The sequence below is a fragment of the Pangasianodon hypophthalmus genome, chromosome 2 (assembly GCF_027358585.1).
Source record: "Pangasianodon hypophthalmus isolate fPanHyp1 chromosome 2, fPanHyp1.pri, whole genome shotgun sequence".
Lineage (NCBI taxonomy): Eukaryota > Metazoa > Chordata > Actinopteri > Siluriformes > Pangasiidae > Pangasianodon > Pangasianodon hypophthalmus.
The window spans coordinates 17,999,133-18,015,214 of NC_069711.1; the positions used below are offsets into that span (position 1 = coordinate 17,999,133).

At 37.8% G+C, this 16,082-nt stretch overlaps 1 protein-coding gene across 2 annotated transcripts; it reads right to left on the reverse strand.

Moving 5' to 3' along the window:
• Positions 1-8,012: 8,012 nt before the first annotated feature.
• znf326 (zinc finger protein 326) lies at positions 8,013-14,847 on the reverse strand. 2 transcript variants are annotated; one of them, XM_026924048.3, is made up of 14 exons: positions 14,392-14,846; positions 14,197-14,309; positions 14,041-14,087; positions 13,549-13,606; positions 13,146-13,452; positions 12,514-12,664; positions 11,704-11,720; positions 11,539-11,587; positions 11,176-11,257; positions 9,725-9,872; positions 9,552-9,645; positions 9,022-9,152; positions 8,825-8,920; positions 8,013-8,746 (listed from the first exon to the last, which is right to left on the reverse strand). In XM_026924048.3, exons 2-14 carry the CDS (start codon positions 14,292-14,294, stop codon positions 8,657-8,659), a joined length of 1,368 nt encoding a protein of 455 aa, XP_026779849.3. In that variant the 5' UTR covers positions 14,295-14,309; positions 14,392-14,846; the 3' UTR covers positions 8,013-8,656. The 2 variants fall into 2 exon arrangements, with proteins under 2 accessions (XP_026779849.3, XP_034167139.2); XM_034311248.2 differs by having other exon boundaries at positions 14,197-14,847.
• Between the last annotated feature and the right edge of the window lie 1,235 nt (positions 14,848-16,082).

Genomic DNA, 16,082 nt, shown 5'->3' on the forward strand with positions numbered 1-16,082 from the left:
TTAATGTTGAAAGACAAGTTAGTAGCTGTCATCACATAGCAGCTATGTCATAACAGGTGCTAATAGCACTAATAGCATTTATAGCAGCTATAAACAATGTTATTTGTCTTGAAGTTAATAATATAAAAACACAGCTGTTAGTATAGAAATGATAACTTATTGATATAAACAAGTCATGAGTTAATATAAATTAATATAAATCTGTCATTTGAATTACAGCCACCATTATGGTCAGAGCTGCTGTTATAGAAAATTAATCAGCAATATCTAATCATTCAGATTTGAGAATTCAACAGTGCTGTGGTATTGTGTACAATATTTAGTACACTGAGAAAATACAGTTTTAATTAATAATGACTGCTCAAGAATAACTACAATTATCCATGATAGCATTGGGGTTTATAGATATCTGTAATACAAATACAGCATTATGTAATTATTGGGGATTCTCCCATGGCACACATTCAAAGATGACAAAAGCTGTAGCAGATTTTTTTTTTTTTCAAACTTACTCAAATCTGATGTAATCAAGGTGGAACACATCTATTAGATGGGTGATACTGCACCTTCGTTGTCTCTTAGGATGTCACTGACTTCCACATGATTATTTTTAAAAAATAATAATTCAGCACATCAAAGTACCAGCAACAAGTACTATAAAAACAATAATGCCAACAGTTATGCTCTCTGACTATACCTAAATCTTTTACCTAACTATTTTCTCGTCCAAAAAAATTCATTGTAATCATTTTTATTTCTCTTGTTCTCTTATTCTTAATGCCTTTACTACAGTAGGTGTGGAAGTACTCGATCTAACTAACATTCAAAGATTCCTTATTCATGTAGCCATATTGGTTTCAGTTTAGCTCTCCATGTGTGCAAATCAACAGCTAAACATTAAATATTACATTGCAAAACAAGACAATATGGAGATTGAATTTCAGTGTGTAGCCCCCATTTGGTTTAGTTGTTTGAAATAACAAAAAGAAGAAGGAGAAGAAGAAGAAGACATTTAAAAGGAAAATGAAATAAAAACAACAACAACAACAATAATAATAACAACACAGAAGACTGGTTAAAAATAAATTAATCTCTCAACAAAATCATAACTGTTAAGTCCTCATCTACCCAGGGTTTCATTTCCTAAACAGGAGATGCATGCAGTGCAGTGGGAACACAGGACAAGGACAGAAACATGCCTGTGTCATCAGAGGTGTATTATCTGCTATTTGTAATTTACATGGATCCCTAAACATGAAGTTTAAATTGTGGCTCCTAAATATCTCACATGTACATTGTGCTTAATTCCATTAATGACATGTCTGATGGGAAACTGGCACTTTTGTTAACATTTAAAAAAAAAAAAAAAAAGGTCAAGGGTTTACACAGAAATTATGATTTAATGGAACCATGTAGTGTTCATAAAATTTTGTATTATTAGGAAGCCCATGCAGACATGGGGAGAACATGCAAAAATCCACACAGACAGTACTCTATGATTAGGATGGAATTGGGTGCTGTAAGGTGGCATTCAACTACACTACTCCCCCCCCAAGAAACACGCAGTCAGGTGGGTTTGTTGAGCAAAATTACACCTGATGTGCATGTGTGTGCATGGTTCCCTGCGCTGGACTGGTGTCCCATCCAGCTGTATTCCCACCTCATGCAAAGTGTTCCCAGGATAGGCTCCAATCTCCCACAGCTGTGACAAGGATAAAGCAATTACTGAAGATGAGTGAATGGGTAAAATGCAGAAATGCTAGAAAGATAGTTCAACGTATTATTTTCCACACACAAATGAAATAAAGAAAGCATCTTTTTGAGTCTTTTTCGAGATTTATCAACTGCCTTTTTCCTCACTATATTTTGGATGGTCCAGTTTCTAGTTCTTGCTGTTATTAGACAATGGTTTGTAGAATGTGTACATTGGACCACCCATATAAAGTGTTACCAAATGAATCAAAATTCTAATTGAATGCAAGTTCTAATTCTATGTAATTAACTTACATGATGTTAACAAATAAGTTCTCTGGTCTCTGAATCAAGTAAGTCATCAATGAAGAAAGTGCTTTGAAACCAGCTTCTCCCTGTCAGTGAGAGTTGCATCCCTGCCCTCTTTCTTGCCTTTTTGCTCTTGTTCACTTCTTCTCATTTCGTCTTGTCCTCTATTTCTCTGCACAGCATCGACTCTTTGCTTCTAGGCTTCGGCGAGGCATGAGAGCCCCCGTATACGTTACTGATAATAAATTTATAAACCAAACCTAGGAGGGAGGAGTATTAAACAAGCCGGCGAATAGCCGCAGCTCGCTTTACCGAGCAGACGTATCCTTTTGATCAACCAAAATAACTCTTCAAAGGCCGTAAAAGCATGCTTAGAAAGTAAAGGGCCATTTGAGCAGGCGTGCAGAGAATCATAGAGGGGTGGGGGTGGAACAGAAACGATTCAGTTTGAGAGTGAGAAACATTCCCACCAACCTACGAGCTAAATCAGACCTTTGAAAAACATATAGTGCTTTTAATAATTCAGTCTTTGGTGGGATTGAGTAGCTTCTTTAGCGTAAAAAATCTGCTATCTCCTGACATAAGATCAGTCCCCATGGGGCTCTCCCTCTCTCTCTGTACACTGAGTTTTCTCAGACGACCTACAATAGCACCTGATTAAGGCCTGTTCAATGACAGAACCCAAGATTTCTCCTTAAATCTGATAATTAACATTGGAGCTTTATTCATGGGCAAAAGGAGGATAGATTTTGAACGAAGCAGTTATAGTAGATGGCTGGCATCTTAACTGGGGTTGTAAACTAACACTCAGTTGTAAATATTTAATTAACTTTGCACCCTGAGCACATTTATATTTCATCACGCAACGTTTTCCGTGCAGTTTATTCTCCAAGCAAAGTGCTGGACTGCATAAATATTCCAGTTTAGCATTTTCTTTTCCAGCCTATTACTTACATAAATACAAAAATTTGAGTTATCATTCCTCCGAGGACTAATTTAAGAGAAAACCCACATTAATTAATATAACCTAGATGGAAAAGAAGAAATCCCTTAATATGTTGCTGCCCACCATCAAGGTTCATTGCCTTCTACAAAGGAAATTGGGACGATTATTGGAGGAAAAGGTGATTATTATTTTACACTTTAAGAGACGCAGGTTCCTCAGAATGTCAGGTAGCCTGATCTTCTAGTTTCCTCAGGACAGAAGCTGCAGAAACCACAGATGATTTAGAGTTTGGTGTCAAAACAAGGTCAGCGAATACACACAAATCACTCATGTATTCAGTTACATACTAATTCAAGAGACTTAATGCCCCCTGCATGAAAAATTACTGACACATCAGATATTACATACTCTGTATATCATAGTCTATCACAACTAATGAACAACTAAAAAAGCAGTGATATATATATGTCTGTAAATATTTCAAAGTGTTTTCCTGCCAGGCCATTTTTTTCTTCCTCTGTAACAAATGCATTGTCTGCTCTGCCTGGCCCAATCCATCACTCTTTGTCTGGCTTGGAAAAAAAGCACTTTCCTGCAGTGTGTGTCTCATTCCTGCAGCACTCAAGAGACCAGGCTGATGGACACTGCGGACAAAGCAATGCTACAGCAGGTCGGTAAACCCCTGTGCTCCCAAAATCCACTTTTGCACTCACACTCCAGGCTAAATTCCTCGGTGGCGCATCTCTCCATCCCCCCTGTCTCGGAGGAAATGGTCTTCATGCTAACCTGTAAACCACCTTATTTTCCTCAGACCACAAGCAGAACCTTCTGCCCTGAAGGTGCAAAGTTATGAGCTATGATTACACAGAGCTACATAGACACCAATTAGACAAGAAATGCATCTCTAATTAGCAAGTCAAGATAAAATCAGGAATTAAATGATATAGTATGCTTTAGTATGCTTTTGGGCATGTTAGATTGACTCTTTTTTATTTTTTTCTTTCAAAGAAGGCGGCTGTATGTCAGAATGATCTTTCAGTGGGAATGCCTTACCCGGAGATCTTGCTTGCATGTGCTAATGCCTCTTTAACATTAGCATTAAACAGGGAATGTTTTAGCACGTCAGTGTTTGGAGCAATTACGCTGCTGTGAGTGTATTCAAACCGAAGCACGCGGCATATTCCCCCTGACAAACAGAGATTTGATTTCTAAAACGCTCTTTTGTCTTTTGTCAGGGGAGAGAGTGAGCCTTCGCTAGAGAAGGTGGGCTGGAAGGCAAATCTAGGTGATGTGTACTCTCTCAGAGTGCCCCTGGCTCTATCTCGAGTAAGCAGGGTCTGACAAAGATCTGTACAGAGGGGGAGGAAAAAAAAATCCACCGCTCTGCTCAAGCATGGGAAATTAAGCCCAGCTAAAGATTCTCTCTTAAAGTGCATTCCCAGCCACTCACTCTCTCTTCTCTTTCTCATCTTGCTTCTCTTTTTTGTCTCTGCTGTGGCAGAAGAAATTACAGATCGTGCCATTAGAGAAATTCCCAGCAGCACCTTCTGTTAAGACCTGAAGGTCCTGGCGGAGTCCCACTCCGTGTGATCCCTCAGGTTTGTTCAAAGGGAAAACTCCGCCAGGCCTCCAGGGGATGTTTAACTGATCGCAAGGATGATTATTTAGAGAAACTTCTATGGGGAATTCAACAAGTTTGGCAACAGCAGAGTTTAACTGTCAGGTAGTATTATATCTCAGAGTTCCCTCATAAAAAGAAATTATTGTGATTTTTTAAAATCCTCCAACAAACACAGTGTCACCACAAGGGTAACTTGCTGCATCTCGCAACACCAAGCAGTGCTCTTCATTTGAATTTAAAACTGTGGCTAAGTGATTTAAATGGGAAATTTATCAAAAATTATAGCTGCGATGGAAATGCGATTCCCTGTTTTTCCTCTCAGTAGCAAACACGGAGAGAGGGAAGGCAAGCAGAGGGTGTTTTTAAGGAGATATGATGAATTATTAAAGATTGTCAGATGTGGACGTAATAAACCATTAGTGAGTTTTTTAAATATTGGAAATAAGCTTACAGAAAACAAGATGGGTGTCATTGGTAATAATTCAGGGTGTTTAGGTGTTTTCTAGTGTGTAAATAGAGTTAAAAAAAAAAACTGAGAGTTATAAGTTATAGACAGAAATACACTGATCAGAAATGGCTGACCTTGACCTATGCCTTTAGTCCATCTTAATGCTCTACAGTGATCTCTGAGGAGCTTTAATAAAAAATAAATAAAAAATAAAAAAAAAGATTAGTGTGTTTAAAAAAGGAGAGAGAAAATGTGCATCAGTTGACATTAAAGATAAAGCGTAGTTGACATCAAAATAAATACTTACATATTTTCAAGCTTATTTGAAAAATATTTGTTCACCCACTTGTTTGTGGGTGGTGCAAAGTTATACTGGAGGGCCCTCTAATGTTCAATCCAGGGATTTGTAGCATCTGGATGGTTGATATTTAATGTACATACCAATTTGTTATTCTAGATCTCCAATTAATTTTAAACCTGATTAGCTTTCTTCATGGTTACACCTCATAAACACCTATAAAGTATCTATGCATACTGTAAAAGCCTCAGTAGTAAAGGTCAGAGTGTCCTTGAGCTTTGGGTATAGTATATTGAGCTTGCGTTGGCTCACACATTCCATAATTCAGCGAGTTTACATTTTGAATAATTCATCACTGAAATATGAAAGTTTAAGAAAGTGTGATGTACCAACTACAGGTTATTTTGTAAAAATAGTCGAGTCTGTGGGGTGCCCTTTTGCTGTGTAATCATGGGGTGTTGTTCTGCCCTTTTCTCCCGTGGTCTCGCCTGACCTTCTGAGCGCTAGCCATGTGGATTAAAGCATCCCATTTTGAGGCTCTTGCTCAAATCCAAACTCCATTATAGATTTTACCTCAGGAGGGGGTGTTATGAGGCCCAGGAGAGACTCTTTGCAATTTTACCTGTGGAAAAAGCTAAAAGGATGAGCTGGTCCTCCAGAGGAGTGGCATAAAGCGAACAAAGGTGCCATATGTGTGTGTGGTTGTACACCAGGACTGGCCTGAGCGAAAATGGAGCTTTAAAAAAGCTCAGAAACCCTGAGCAACAGGGCCAACACCTCAGGGAGAAAACAGAGTTCTCAGAGTGTTGAGAAGCAGATGAAGATTCCCATACCGAGGAAGGGACTGAGTGAACATGTAAAAGGACAAAGAGGAAGCAGTGGAGGAAAAAGACAAAAAGACAGGGCCTCTGAAGGATAAAACTAACAGTTATTAATGAAAAAAAGGCTTCTGAAGACCCAGTGTACTAACAAGCCAGAGACACAGACAGATCCAATCATGACACGTGTCACTTTGTGGTGACAGGCTCCTTTAATAAGTGACGAGGCCTCGATGCCTGTGGGAGCAGGAGGAGCAAGCGAGTCCTCACTCCAAGCCATAGCAGGGCAAAAACGCCTGTCAAAGTCGAGCAACGGATGCCCTTTTTAACAACAACTTGTCCCAATTACAGCCACTCAGTGCCCAATTGGTGCCCAGCTGTCTCACAAGCTGCCAAGATATAATGACCGCATGAGGCTCACGTGGCAATTAGCAGACCTCGTAGAGCTGCTTTTCATCACTGAATGTTTTCAAAATATGTCTTAATTTGAAGATGGTTGGGGGTTTTCATGCAGGATTGTGTGTCAGTGTGTGTGTGAATCTTAGATGGAGAGAGAGAGGGATGCCCTAAAGATATAATTAAAGCATAATTACTGCTCATCATCTGTGCAAGTGCTTACAAAGTGCCAACGCTGAATCTCAGCTCCTCTCCTCTGGGCAACACACACGAGTTAACAGATCTGATGAAAATGCAGGCCATCTCCACTTAATGCCCTACTAACACAGTATGCGTTTCCAGAAAAACCCAAATGACACAAAGTCTACACACTGAATCAGATTCATTTTTGTCATTCAGCGCATCTTGGCATATAATTGTTATTATAAAATCTACTTGCTACTTTTAGCTAGATAATCTTTAATACATTCTTGCCATGATTGTAATGATTTTCTTAAACCAGACACATATTATCTATCTTTGCTTTCCAAACAACAGAAGCTGTAGTCTGCACCATTTCATCACCTCAGGCTCGAGTTTTAAAGTTTGTTTACTGCTGCAGCCTTTGTGATTACTGTCTCGTTGAATTCATGAGACACGAACTTGTCTTGCTACACACAGATGTGCTGCTATTGTAAGCTTCTGACAAGCATGTGTATTTGACACGGAGCTCCTGTCTCATTAGAGGAAACAGAAAGAACCACAAAGATGGCAGATATCTCAGACAGGACACTGGATAGTACAAGGCAGAAGCGGGTAAGGGGGCATCATGATGCAAAGAAAATAATGATGTGTTCTCTGTGGAGGAGGTGACTTGACTCCTCAGTATGATGACATTGCCATAACAGGCCTCTGCAAGCGACTCAGAAGCCCTTTAGACCATGAGATATGTCGGATTCAGACACCATAGGTGTGTCTATTTTTTAAAGGCTCATCCTTAGTAGCAGCAGCAGGCTAAAAGCAATCCTACTTCTAAGAGGTATCTAAAATTGAGATGGTCTGCACAGAATCTGTTGCATCAGCTGATTATAAAAATTGCATTCTTTTATGTATATTTGAAGATCTGTCAGTGTTTGTTTGTTTAACAAGGGCACAGAGTAACATGAATGTGAATCAGAAGGGAGCTTTTTTTGTGCTCATCACCGCAACTCAGCTGTTGTACGCATGTCTGGATTAGATATCAAGTGGCTGACCTAAATATTACTAGATAAATAAAGCCTGTCTAAAGGTAGTCTGTGTGCTTTAAAGATTGTTGTAATAAATGCAAAACAAGTAGAATGAGCCTATTTCTGTTTATAGATGCTGGACAGTGCTGTATCTAATGTTAGAAACACTCCAGGCCAGGTGTTTGGTTTATCAGTGTGAAAATCATTAGTGTCACTTGAATAACAAAAATGCTCACCGTATCTAAAAGTGATTTAGAAGCCTATATTTGGGTTAGGTGTTTCAAGCCTTTTATTTTTTTCATCTATATTTTATATATAACTTATATACAGGCAATTCAACAAATCTGGCTTGTACAGTTTTATACTAAATTTCTGTTTTGCAAAGATACACATAAAAGAGTAATGAGTGAATGAATGAGTCAGGATGATGAGGAGGAAAAAAACTTTCAGTACAGTGGACATACAACAGATCATTGATTAACATGAGGGACACAAAGCATTTGAAAGCCATATTCAAAGGTTTCTCAGAAATGGCACAGCACTTGCAAGTGGGTGACCAATACAGGGTAGAGGGACTGGAAACTAGCAAAGGAAGAAAGAAGAGAGATACAAAGTATGACATGAGAAATTACATGGCATGCATGCATTGCCCCACACACAATCTCACACACACATACATAATTCTCTAGTATACAATACTTAACACAGTAACCATCTCTATCCCAATATTGTATGTATCAACACCTGTAATTCTGCCATTAAAGCAGAACTGAAAATCATTAACATCTCCAACTGCACAATTTGCTACAAACTCAACTTGTAAAGGAAGAACACTATCTGATGCCTTTAGAGTTCCTAATGTTGGATGACATCACATGGATTGAATGAACACGTGTATATCAAGCATCAGAGGACGGTCATTTTTAAACATCATTTTCCATTTTATTGTCCTCAGGTTCAGACAAATCTGAGCTAGTGTCTTCTTTAGCATCCATTACAAAAGGGTCTTCTCCCTGAAAATTACAAATCATCACCACCTTATGTACAACATGGCGAATATTTATGAGCTCATGAGCAGTATTTACAGTTACCTTGATGTATTTCTCATAGCGAACTTTAACACTGTCATTATTTATTATGGCTTTTGCCGTCAGCACACTCTCCCGTTTCAGCTGCTCTTTGTACACCTTTAGAGGACACAAAAAAGCCATATTTTTATTTAAAATGAGTAAAAATGGATGGAACAATTGCCATGAAATATTTAAAGCACAGTCCATAGCTGATGTACCACTTTGGATTTTAGGTGTTGAGGGGAACGGCGATGCTGCTGGACAGAAGTAATAACAGCAGGAATGTAAATGTTGCAGGCCATACAGTGCACCACCTCCACCTTCCTCATGTAGTCATCCTCAGTCACCCCTGTACAGCATGAATAAGATTTGGGGTGGACTCCATCAGAGTACCACTCATCATAAATAAGGTACAAAACACAATGGGGATGTGCTCTTATTGGAAAATAATAAAAGACAGTGTGACCATTAGTACCACACGTGAACATTAGTACCTAACATGGTATTCTTCAATAACAGCATATCCTGAAGTGTTTATTCCTCTTTCACCACAGCTTATTCCACAGTTTATTCCTCTTTCACCACTCTTTCACATTTTATAAAGGCATTTTCAAGCACATTCATGGAAACTGCACAGTGGGACAGAGGCTAAACAATAAAAATAAACTAAAGAAAAAAAAAATTGGTCCTCTTTTGAGGAAAGTGATGGTGGGGATTTAAAAATAAAAAGAAGTTAAAGAAAACCTACCTTCCATGACTTTCTGGTTTGCTTTCTGGTCTGAAAGACTGTGTAACTTGCACAAAGCAGACACTGTCTTACGAAACTTGTGCACCATACAGTCCTTTTACAAAAAAGAACAGAAAATCACATGATTGCATACAAATGATTTTTTTTTTAATAATCTTCTACAGCAGACTTACATGGAGAAAGCTAATGACTCGGTCATCAAACTTGGCCTGTCGTCGAATGTAGTCAAGTGTTTCATGGTGATATGTGCTTCCAAAATGCTTTTCAATGTCTTTGTCTTCAAATGTGCGAAATTTACAAAAGGCACATGTAAAAGCTAATCTAAAGAGAAACAAACCATTATTACATTGTGAAAAGTGAAGTGAGATTGATGTGGTGTTAAGGCAGTACATTACAACACACATGCTTGCCCACTTCCTTAAGCATTGCAAGGCTTGCTCAAGTGTCTAGGCCAGGGGTGGCGAACCCACGGCTCGTGAGCCACTTGCGGCTCTTTCACTGCTCTTGTGCGGCTCTTCAATCCACATATTCTGTGTTTACAATCGCAATTTATGTCAAAACTTAATTTTGCAATAAAGGGGTATGTATTTAAATGCATTTGCGGAATCTAATTTGGATTTTTAATAAGTATTATTTTATTTAATTTTTTTTACACAACCTCTCGCGCGATTTAACATACGCTAGCCAAGTGACTAATATGATTGACGTGAAGTTCGTTAGTATCAATCGTCATGGCAGAGTCAGGGAAGCGTACAGCTAAACGTAAATACGAAGATGAGCACAGAACATTTTTATCTGAATGGGAGGATTTATATTTTTTGTTGAAAGAAATGGAAAGCCATTCTGCTTGATATGCCAGACTTCGTTGTCGCATTTTAAGGCTTCAAATCTTGAGCGCCATTTCACCTCGCTCCATCCTACCGTAGCCCGGGAATTTCACAAAGGCAGTGAACTTCACAAGCACAAGGTAAAGACACTGAAATGTCAGTCACAAAAGCAAACTCAGCTTTTCCGAAAATTTACCAAGCATCTGTGAATCACTTTTTTCGACACTAAAACAAGTGAAATCAATGCATCGCTCTGTTCTTACTGACACACATGTGAAAGAGTTACTGCGAGTAGCCACAACTGAATACAAGCCAGACCTAAAAAAAAAGATTGTGGAAACCAAGGACTGTCAGGTGTCCCACTGAGTCAAGTGAAAGGAGGTAGGCTGATTTAAATCCATGAAAACTATTGTGTTATGTAATTAGGCGCATACGTTATTGTGATATACTGTTGTTTGCACATCTGTTGTGTGGCTCTTTGCAGTGATAGTTTTTTTTTTGGCTCATTATGCCAATCAGGTTCGCCACCCCTGGTCTAGGCTTTCCACTGGCCTATTATTTTTACTTTTAATTTTAAGACTGATTTCTCAAGTTTCAGATTCATGTGAAGATTTGCCCAATTTGAAACAGCAAACAATAACTCAAACTCCCAGCAAAAAGACATTCAGTCTAAAAACCTAAAGCTTTGGGGTTTATACTTTGAATGTTAATCAATTATAGGACAAACTTTGCTGGGTACTTAATAAGCTAAGATCAAATCCATGACCGACTCTCAGCCAAGTCCGAGCTTTTATTACCTGTGCTTATCTCCATATTTCTCACAGTTCTTCTCTCGTCTACGTCTTCGTTTCTCTCGGACTCTAACGCGCTTCTCCTCCACTGACGACAGAACACACAGAGAGGGGAAGAACACTGAAGTGGAATATTTTTCCAAGATAAAAAGTAAAGATTAAAGAGGAATACTGGCAGAACACCTTCATTTGCACATGAAATTGTGCTAACTGCTTCTTACAATCATTTAATGTTAACCACATTAGCACTCCTGGGTAAAGTAGCCTTCACTTAGTTTGTAATCAGTAATAAGGGAGTCCATTTTTGGATAATGAACACTGTTCTAATGAAATTGGCCACAAACCCAGAGAAAACAGAACATAACATACCAGCTTCTTTTCCCTTCATGTCCTTTCCATCAGAGGAAATATGACTGTCCTTAAAAAAATGAAACAATACATGAGTAAACAAATAAATACATGCAACAAGAGGAAGAAGTAGTAAAGGAAATAAAGCCATAAAGAAATAAAGTCATTACACATGTTTAACCTTACCTTTGCAAAATTCAGGCCTGAGGATGGGAAAATAAGAAAAGAAAAAAAAAAATTTAAACACCACACAGCATTATTTCATATTATATATATGTATTATATAAACTTTTGCCACCCTCAATGTGAAATTACAACATACAAAAAAACATTAAGTGGAAAGTGGCTGTGTTCAGAATGAACCAATCACATTCAATCTTATGTTCAAAAGTAATTACCATACAGCTGTCAATTAAATTATTCTGATTAACTCAGAATAAGTTGATTAGTTGATGTTCACTTTGAAATCTTCCGCATAAAATGAAGGATGTTTTCTTTGAACAAGATGCTGCAGATGACCAGTTCTTACATCAGAGCATCATTATACTTTGCAGTGTGATTTGTTGCTTGCAGAACCATCAATAAAATACTTTCTACACAGATTTTCCTGCCACCATCCCATCTTCAAAAAGCCAGCTAACTAACCTCTAGCTTCCTGTAGCCAGGCATGCTGGAATTGGTGAAGTCTGGACATTAATGTAAGCCTACTGGAAAAACGTTTTGGTTTAGCTTATACTTTCTTTAAATCACACTGCAATGGAAAAATAACATTATTGACTGGCTAAGCACTTTTTTAAATAACGTTGTCACTCGAACAATTTAGAGCGATTTTTGTTTGCATTTTTGAAAAAGTTTAATAAAAAAAATTAGTTTTTGGTTTCCGTTTTTGTTCCCTGTAAAATTTCTATCCTTGACAATTATAAATTAAAATCTTTTAAAGATATGTTAAGTATCCAGGGACTTGAATCCAGTACAACCACAATCATGCAGACTCACCTGCCCTGATGCTCATTTCAACCCTCTGCTTCTTGGCAAACTTGCTCGGAGGGACTGGAGCCATCAGCATCCGCTTTGTGCCACGCGATGCTGGTGTCGCCATGTTTGAATAAAAGCTCTGGATGTTAACGGCACCTCTCGACCTGAAAATCTGATCAGATGTACAAAATCCTACATTTATCTACAAATATCTGCACTTATTGTCCATTCTATCAGACTTTGTAGGTATACAACTACTGGGTTCTTCCCAAGTCTCTCTGATGCCTCATCGATTCTACATTTTTCAGCCCATGAGTATGAAATCTATCAAAACCCATTATCTAAAAGGACATATTCCTGTAAATGTAATTAGCAGAATCATGGAATGAATAAAACAGTATCTCTTTTATTGGAGCACTTGAAAAATCTATGGCATAAAGGCTTAAAATGGCCAATAAAATACACTCTAAGAAGAATGACAAAGAAAAATCTTGGGGAAAATAGACTAAAATGTGCCTAGCTTCATAAAATGGTAATACAATGTATACTTCAGTAGAATCTTCTATAAGTTATAATATTTAAGAACACCTGCGCATTTGATTTTTCCATCAATTCCTGCGCCCTCGCGTTCTTTTCCTTCGCATTATACTCACCCCTCTGCTTTTCGCTCTACACACTGCAGCAGTATCTCCTCCTCTCCCACGCGAGCCAATGGGCCTAGGCCTCGTGTACGGCGAGTCAAATAAAGTGGACGAGCCTGAGATATCGCTGAAGGAGGTGTACTGACTGCTATCACTGTCTGAAAATGGTGATCTGGACCTCCTAGAGGAACCTAGATAAGGTAAACGGCAGTCTACCAGCACATCATCGATCAGAACAGCAGTTTGTGTGCCATCACAGGAACTTCCATCACGTCCAGCATTTGTGGCTCCAAGACCAAAGAATTCATAAGAACCATAGCTAAAAAAGAAATAAACAGTACTGGTCATGTAACTACAAACTTACAAAATAATTAAATAAATAACTATCAGGATTTTAAAAAAAGGATCATCTCACTTTATCTCAGACGATTTGGATGGGAACAATCTGAACTGTTGCCAACTGTCACACTTCTCTAAAGGAAACAGAAGACAAAGATCTTTTTTATGAGGTTACATTGTGTTACATACTCATAAAGCAACACTGCATATTAGAAAGGCACTATATAAATAAAAAACACACTACATATTCATTATCCCAAATTCACAGCTAATTTGCAGAATTAAAAAGCCATTTAAAAAAGACACTGCCCTGATGACACTATTTGCTGTTTTCTCTCAGATGATAACGTGGCCAAAGATGTAAATAATAATAATAATAATAATAATAAAAAATCACAAACACATTCACAGCAAGTATAAAAATATCAACGGATCCAGCTAAAAAATTCAAATCCAAGACAATAATGATACCAGACACTGGATCAATACATCCCTAATAAAGATAAAAAGCTAAAATGGCAAAGGAGAGAGAAAGAGAGATAGATAAATAAAGGACAGATGGACTTGCCTGCATCCTTAGGTGTTGACAATAATGATGACGCTCCATCTGCATATCTTAAAATAGTACATTAAACATTTGGTTTTCACAATGTAACATTTCCACATCTGTAAGAGGGTTTTATTAACAAACACAGACAAAGCTGAAAGAAGGCAAAGAACCTACTTTTGAAAAAGACCATAGGACTCTTCAAATGAGCTTGGAGCAATTTCAGAGATCTTTTCTCTTGAATCACCAGACATCATTATCCTTAAACCTTGCATCAAGTATATATTGATCTAAAGAAAACAAAAACTTACTATTATTTGACTCTGTCTGGCTACTGAACATCCATATCAAACATCTAGGCCAAGTTCATACCAGGAGGGCTTTATAAGAGTTAAGGATGCTGCTTAGCTAGCCAAACAGTAAAAAAATCAAAAAGCCCAATAAGGCAGAGGCATTGAACTCATCAGACGGTAACAACAGCTAAATAAACAGCAATATTCAACACAATCAGGAAAGTAAAAGAGCAGATTTTCTTTCACTTGAATCCCACAATGCACTGCTGGCTCCTTCCCAATCCAACACACCTGCCTTAAATCATCAGCTGATGACTCCAATCAGAGCAGTTTGTATAGAGGCACAGAGTGCTGAAAAACTCCTCATACCAGCAAACCAATACGGGAGGTTTAATTCATACAATCCACTAGCACCTAGCACTTTCAAGTGCTCTTCACTGTGACCTTTTGGGGAAATCCTTAAAGGATCTAGGCAGAACACTCCAACAGGGTTTCCCTTTCAGAAGGGATTTACACAAGTAGCACCTTCACCTTGACCTTTTACTATTCAAAGAACTCTTAACAACCTTTTTTTTTTTTTTTTTTTTTGTATAGCAATACAGGATATAAAGTTGCACCAGTGTGTACAGCTTAAATATTTAGCACCAGTATGGACCACACTCATTACTGCTTTTATAGGACATAAAGGCCCTGTCCCAAATGCTGCCATTAGTAGTGTTTACTACAACATTAGCAATTTTAAGAAAGGAGATAAACTCTAGAACACAGTTTATGTATTTTCAAACAACGTTATTCTCCAAACATTACATATTGTTTCTGTTCACATTAAAACTCGTCACTAGATTTAGAGCCATCCAAAAGTGTCGCAAATATGAAGACTGTACGACAGAAGCTAACCGGCGCTGGTTGTCATGACACAATGTGTCCGCAAGAGGGAGCGCCAACACCAAACTCAAACCAGACTAAATAGTGACTAAAATAAAGTAATAATTCAAGAGGTTTCTCACCATGCAGGAACATAAAAAAGATGCTCTGTTCATATCTTTCTGACATATTTCTCATCTTAACTTAAATGTTCCTCTGTTATTAAAAGTGGAATGATGTTATTTAATCTATATTTTTTCTCACAATAATGGAAAATGAAGTTTCTTTGCCTCCTTCATGTTTTTGAAGAAAGCATGCTGGATTTCATTTTGCTGCAAAGTTTTCTACAAGTCTGGGAAATACTCCTCCGGGGGGAGACTTACATGTAGTGCTGTCTCTAAAATATTAAATTGTGTGAAGAGAGTTGACCAGAGGCACTTCTGTCTGAAGTGATGTGAAGGAAATGCTTTAATATAATCGTTCAGATTTTATATTTGTATCACATGTCTGAGGACATATCTGAGTATAATCTGAAGATGAGAAGGATGTTTCAGGATTTGGCTTAACATATACAGGCCTAGCATATTGATAAGATTATTTTTTTCACCCCAGAACATCCACATCTACTTAGATATGCCATTGTTGAATAACTAATTATCAACACATTATTAATTAATTAATTATTTTTAAAAATTATTAAATTTGTGCTTTTTTTTTTTTTTTTTTTTTGGCCAAAGCAATATTTTCTCAGCCTGGAACAATTAGGCTTGAGTATATAAGTCTGAGAAACACTCTGATGGTGGGATATACTACACCTTAGCAGACAGAATATAGAAAATAGTTCCCATCACCAAATTTCTGCCTTCCTTCTCAATGAAACAAAATAATAAAGATTTATCAGTGGTT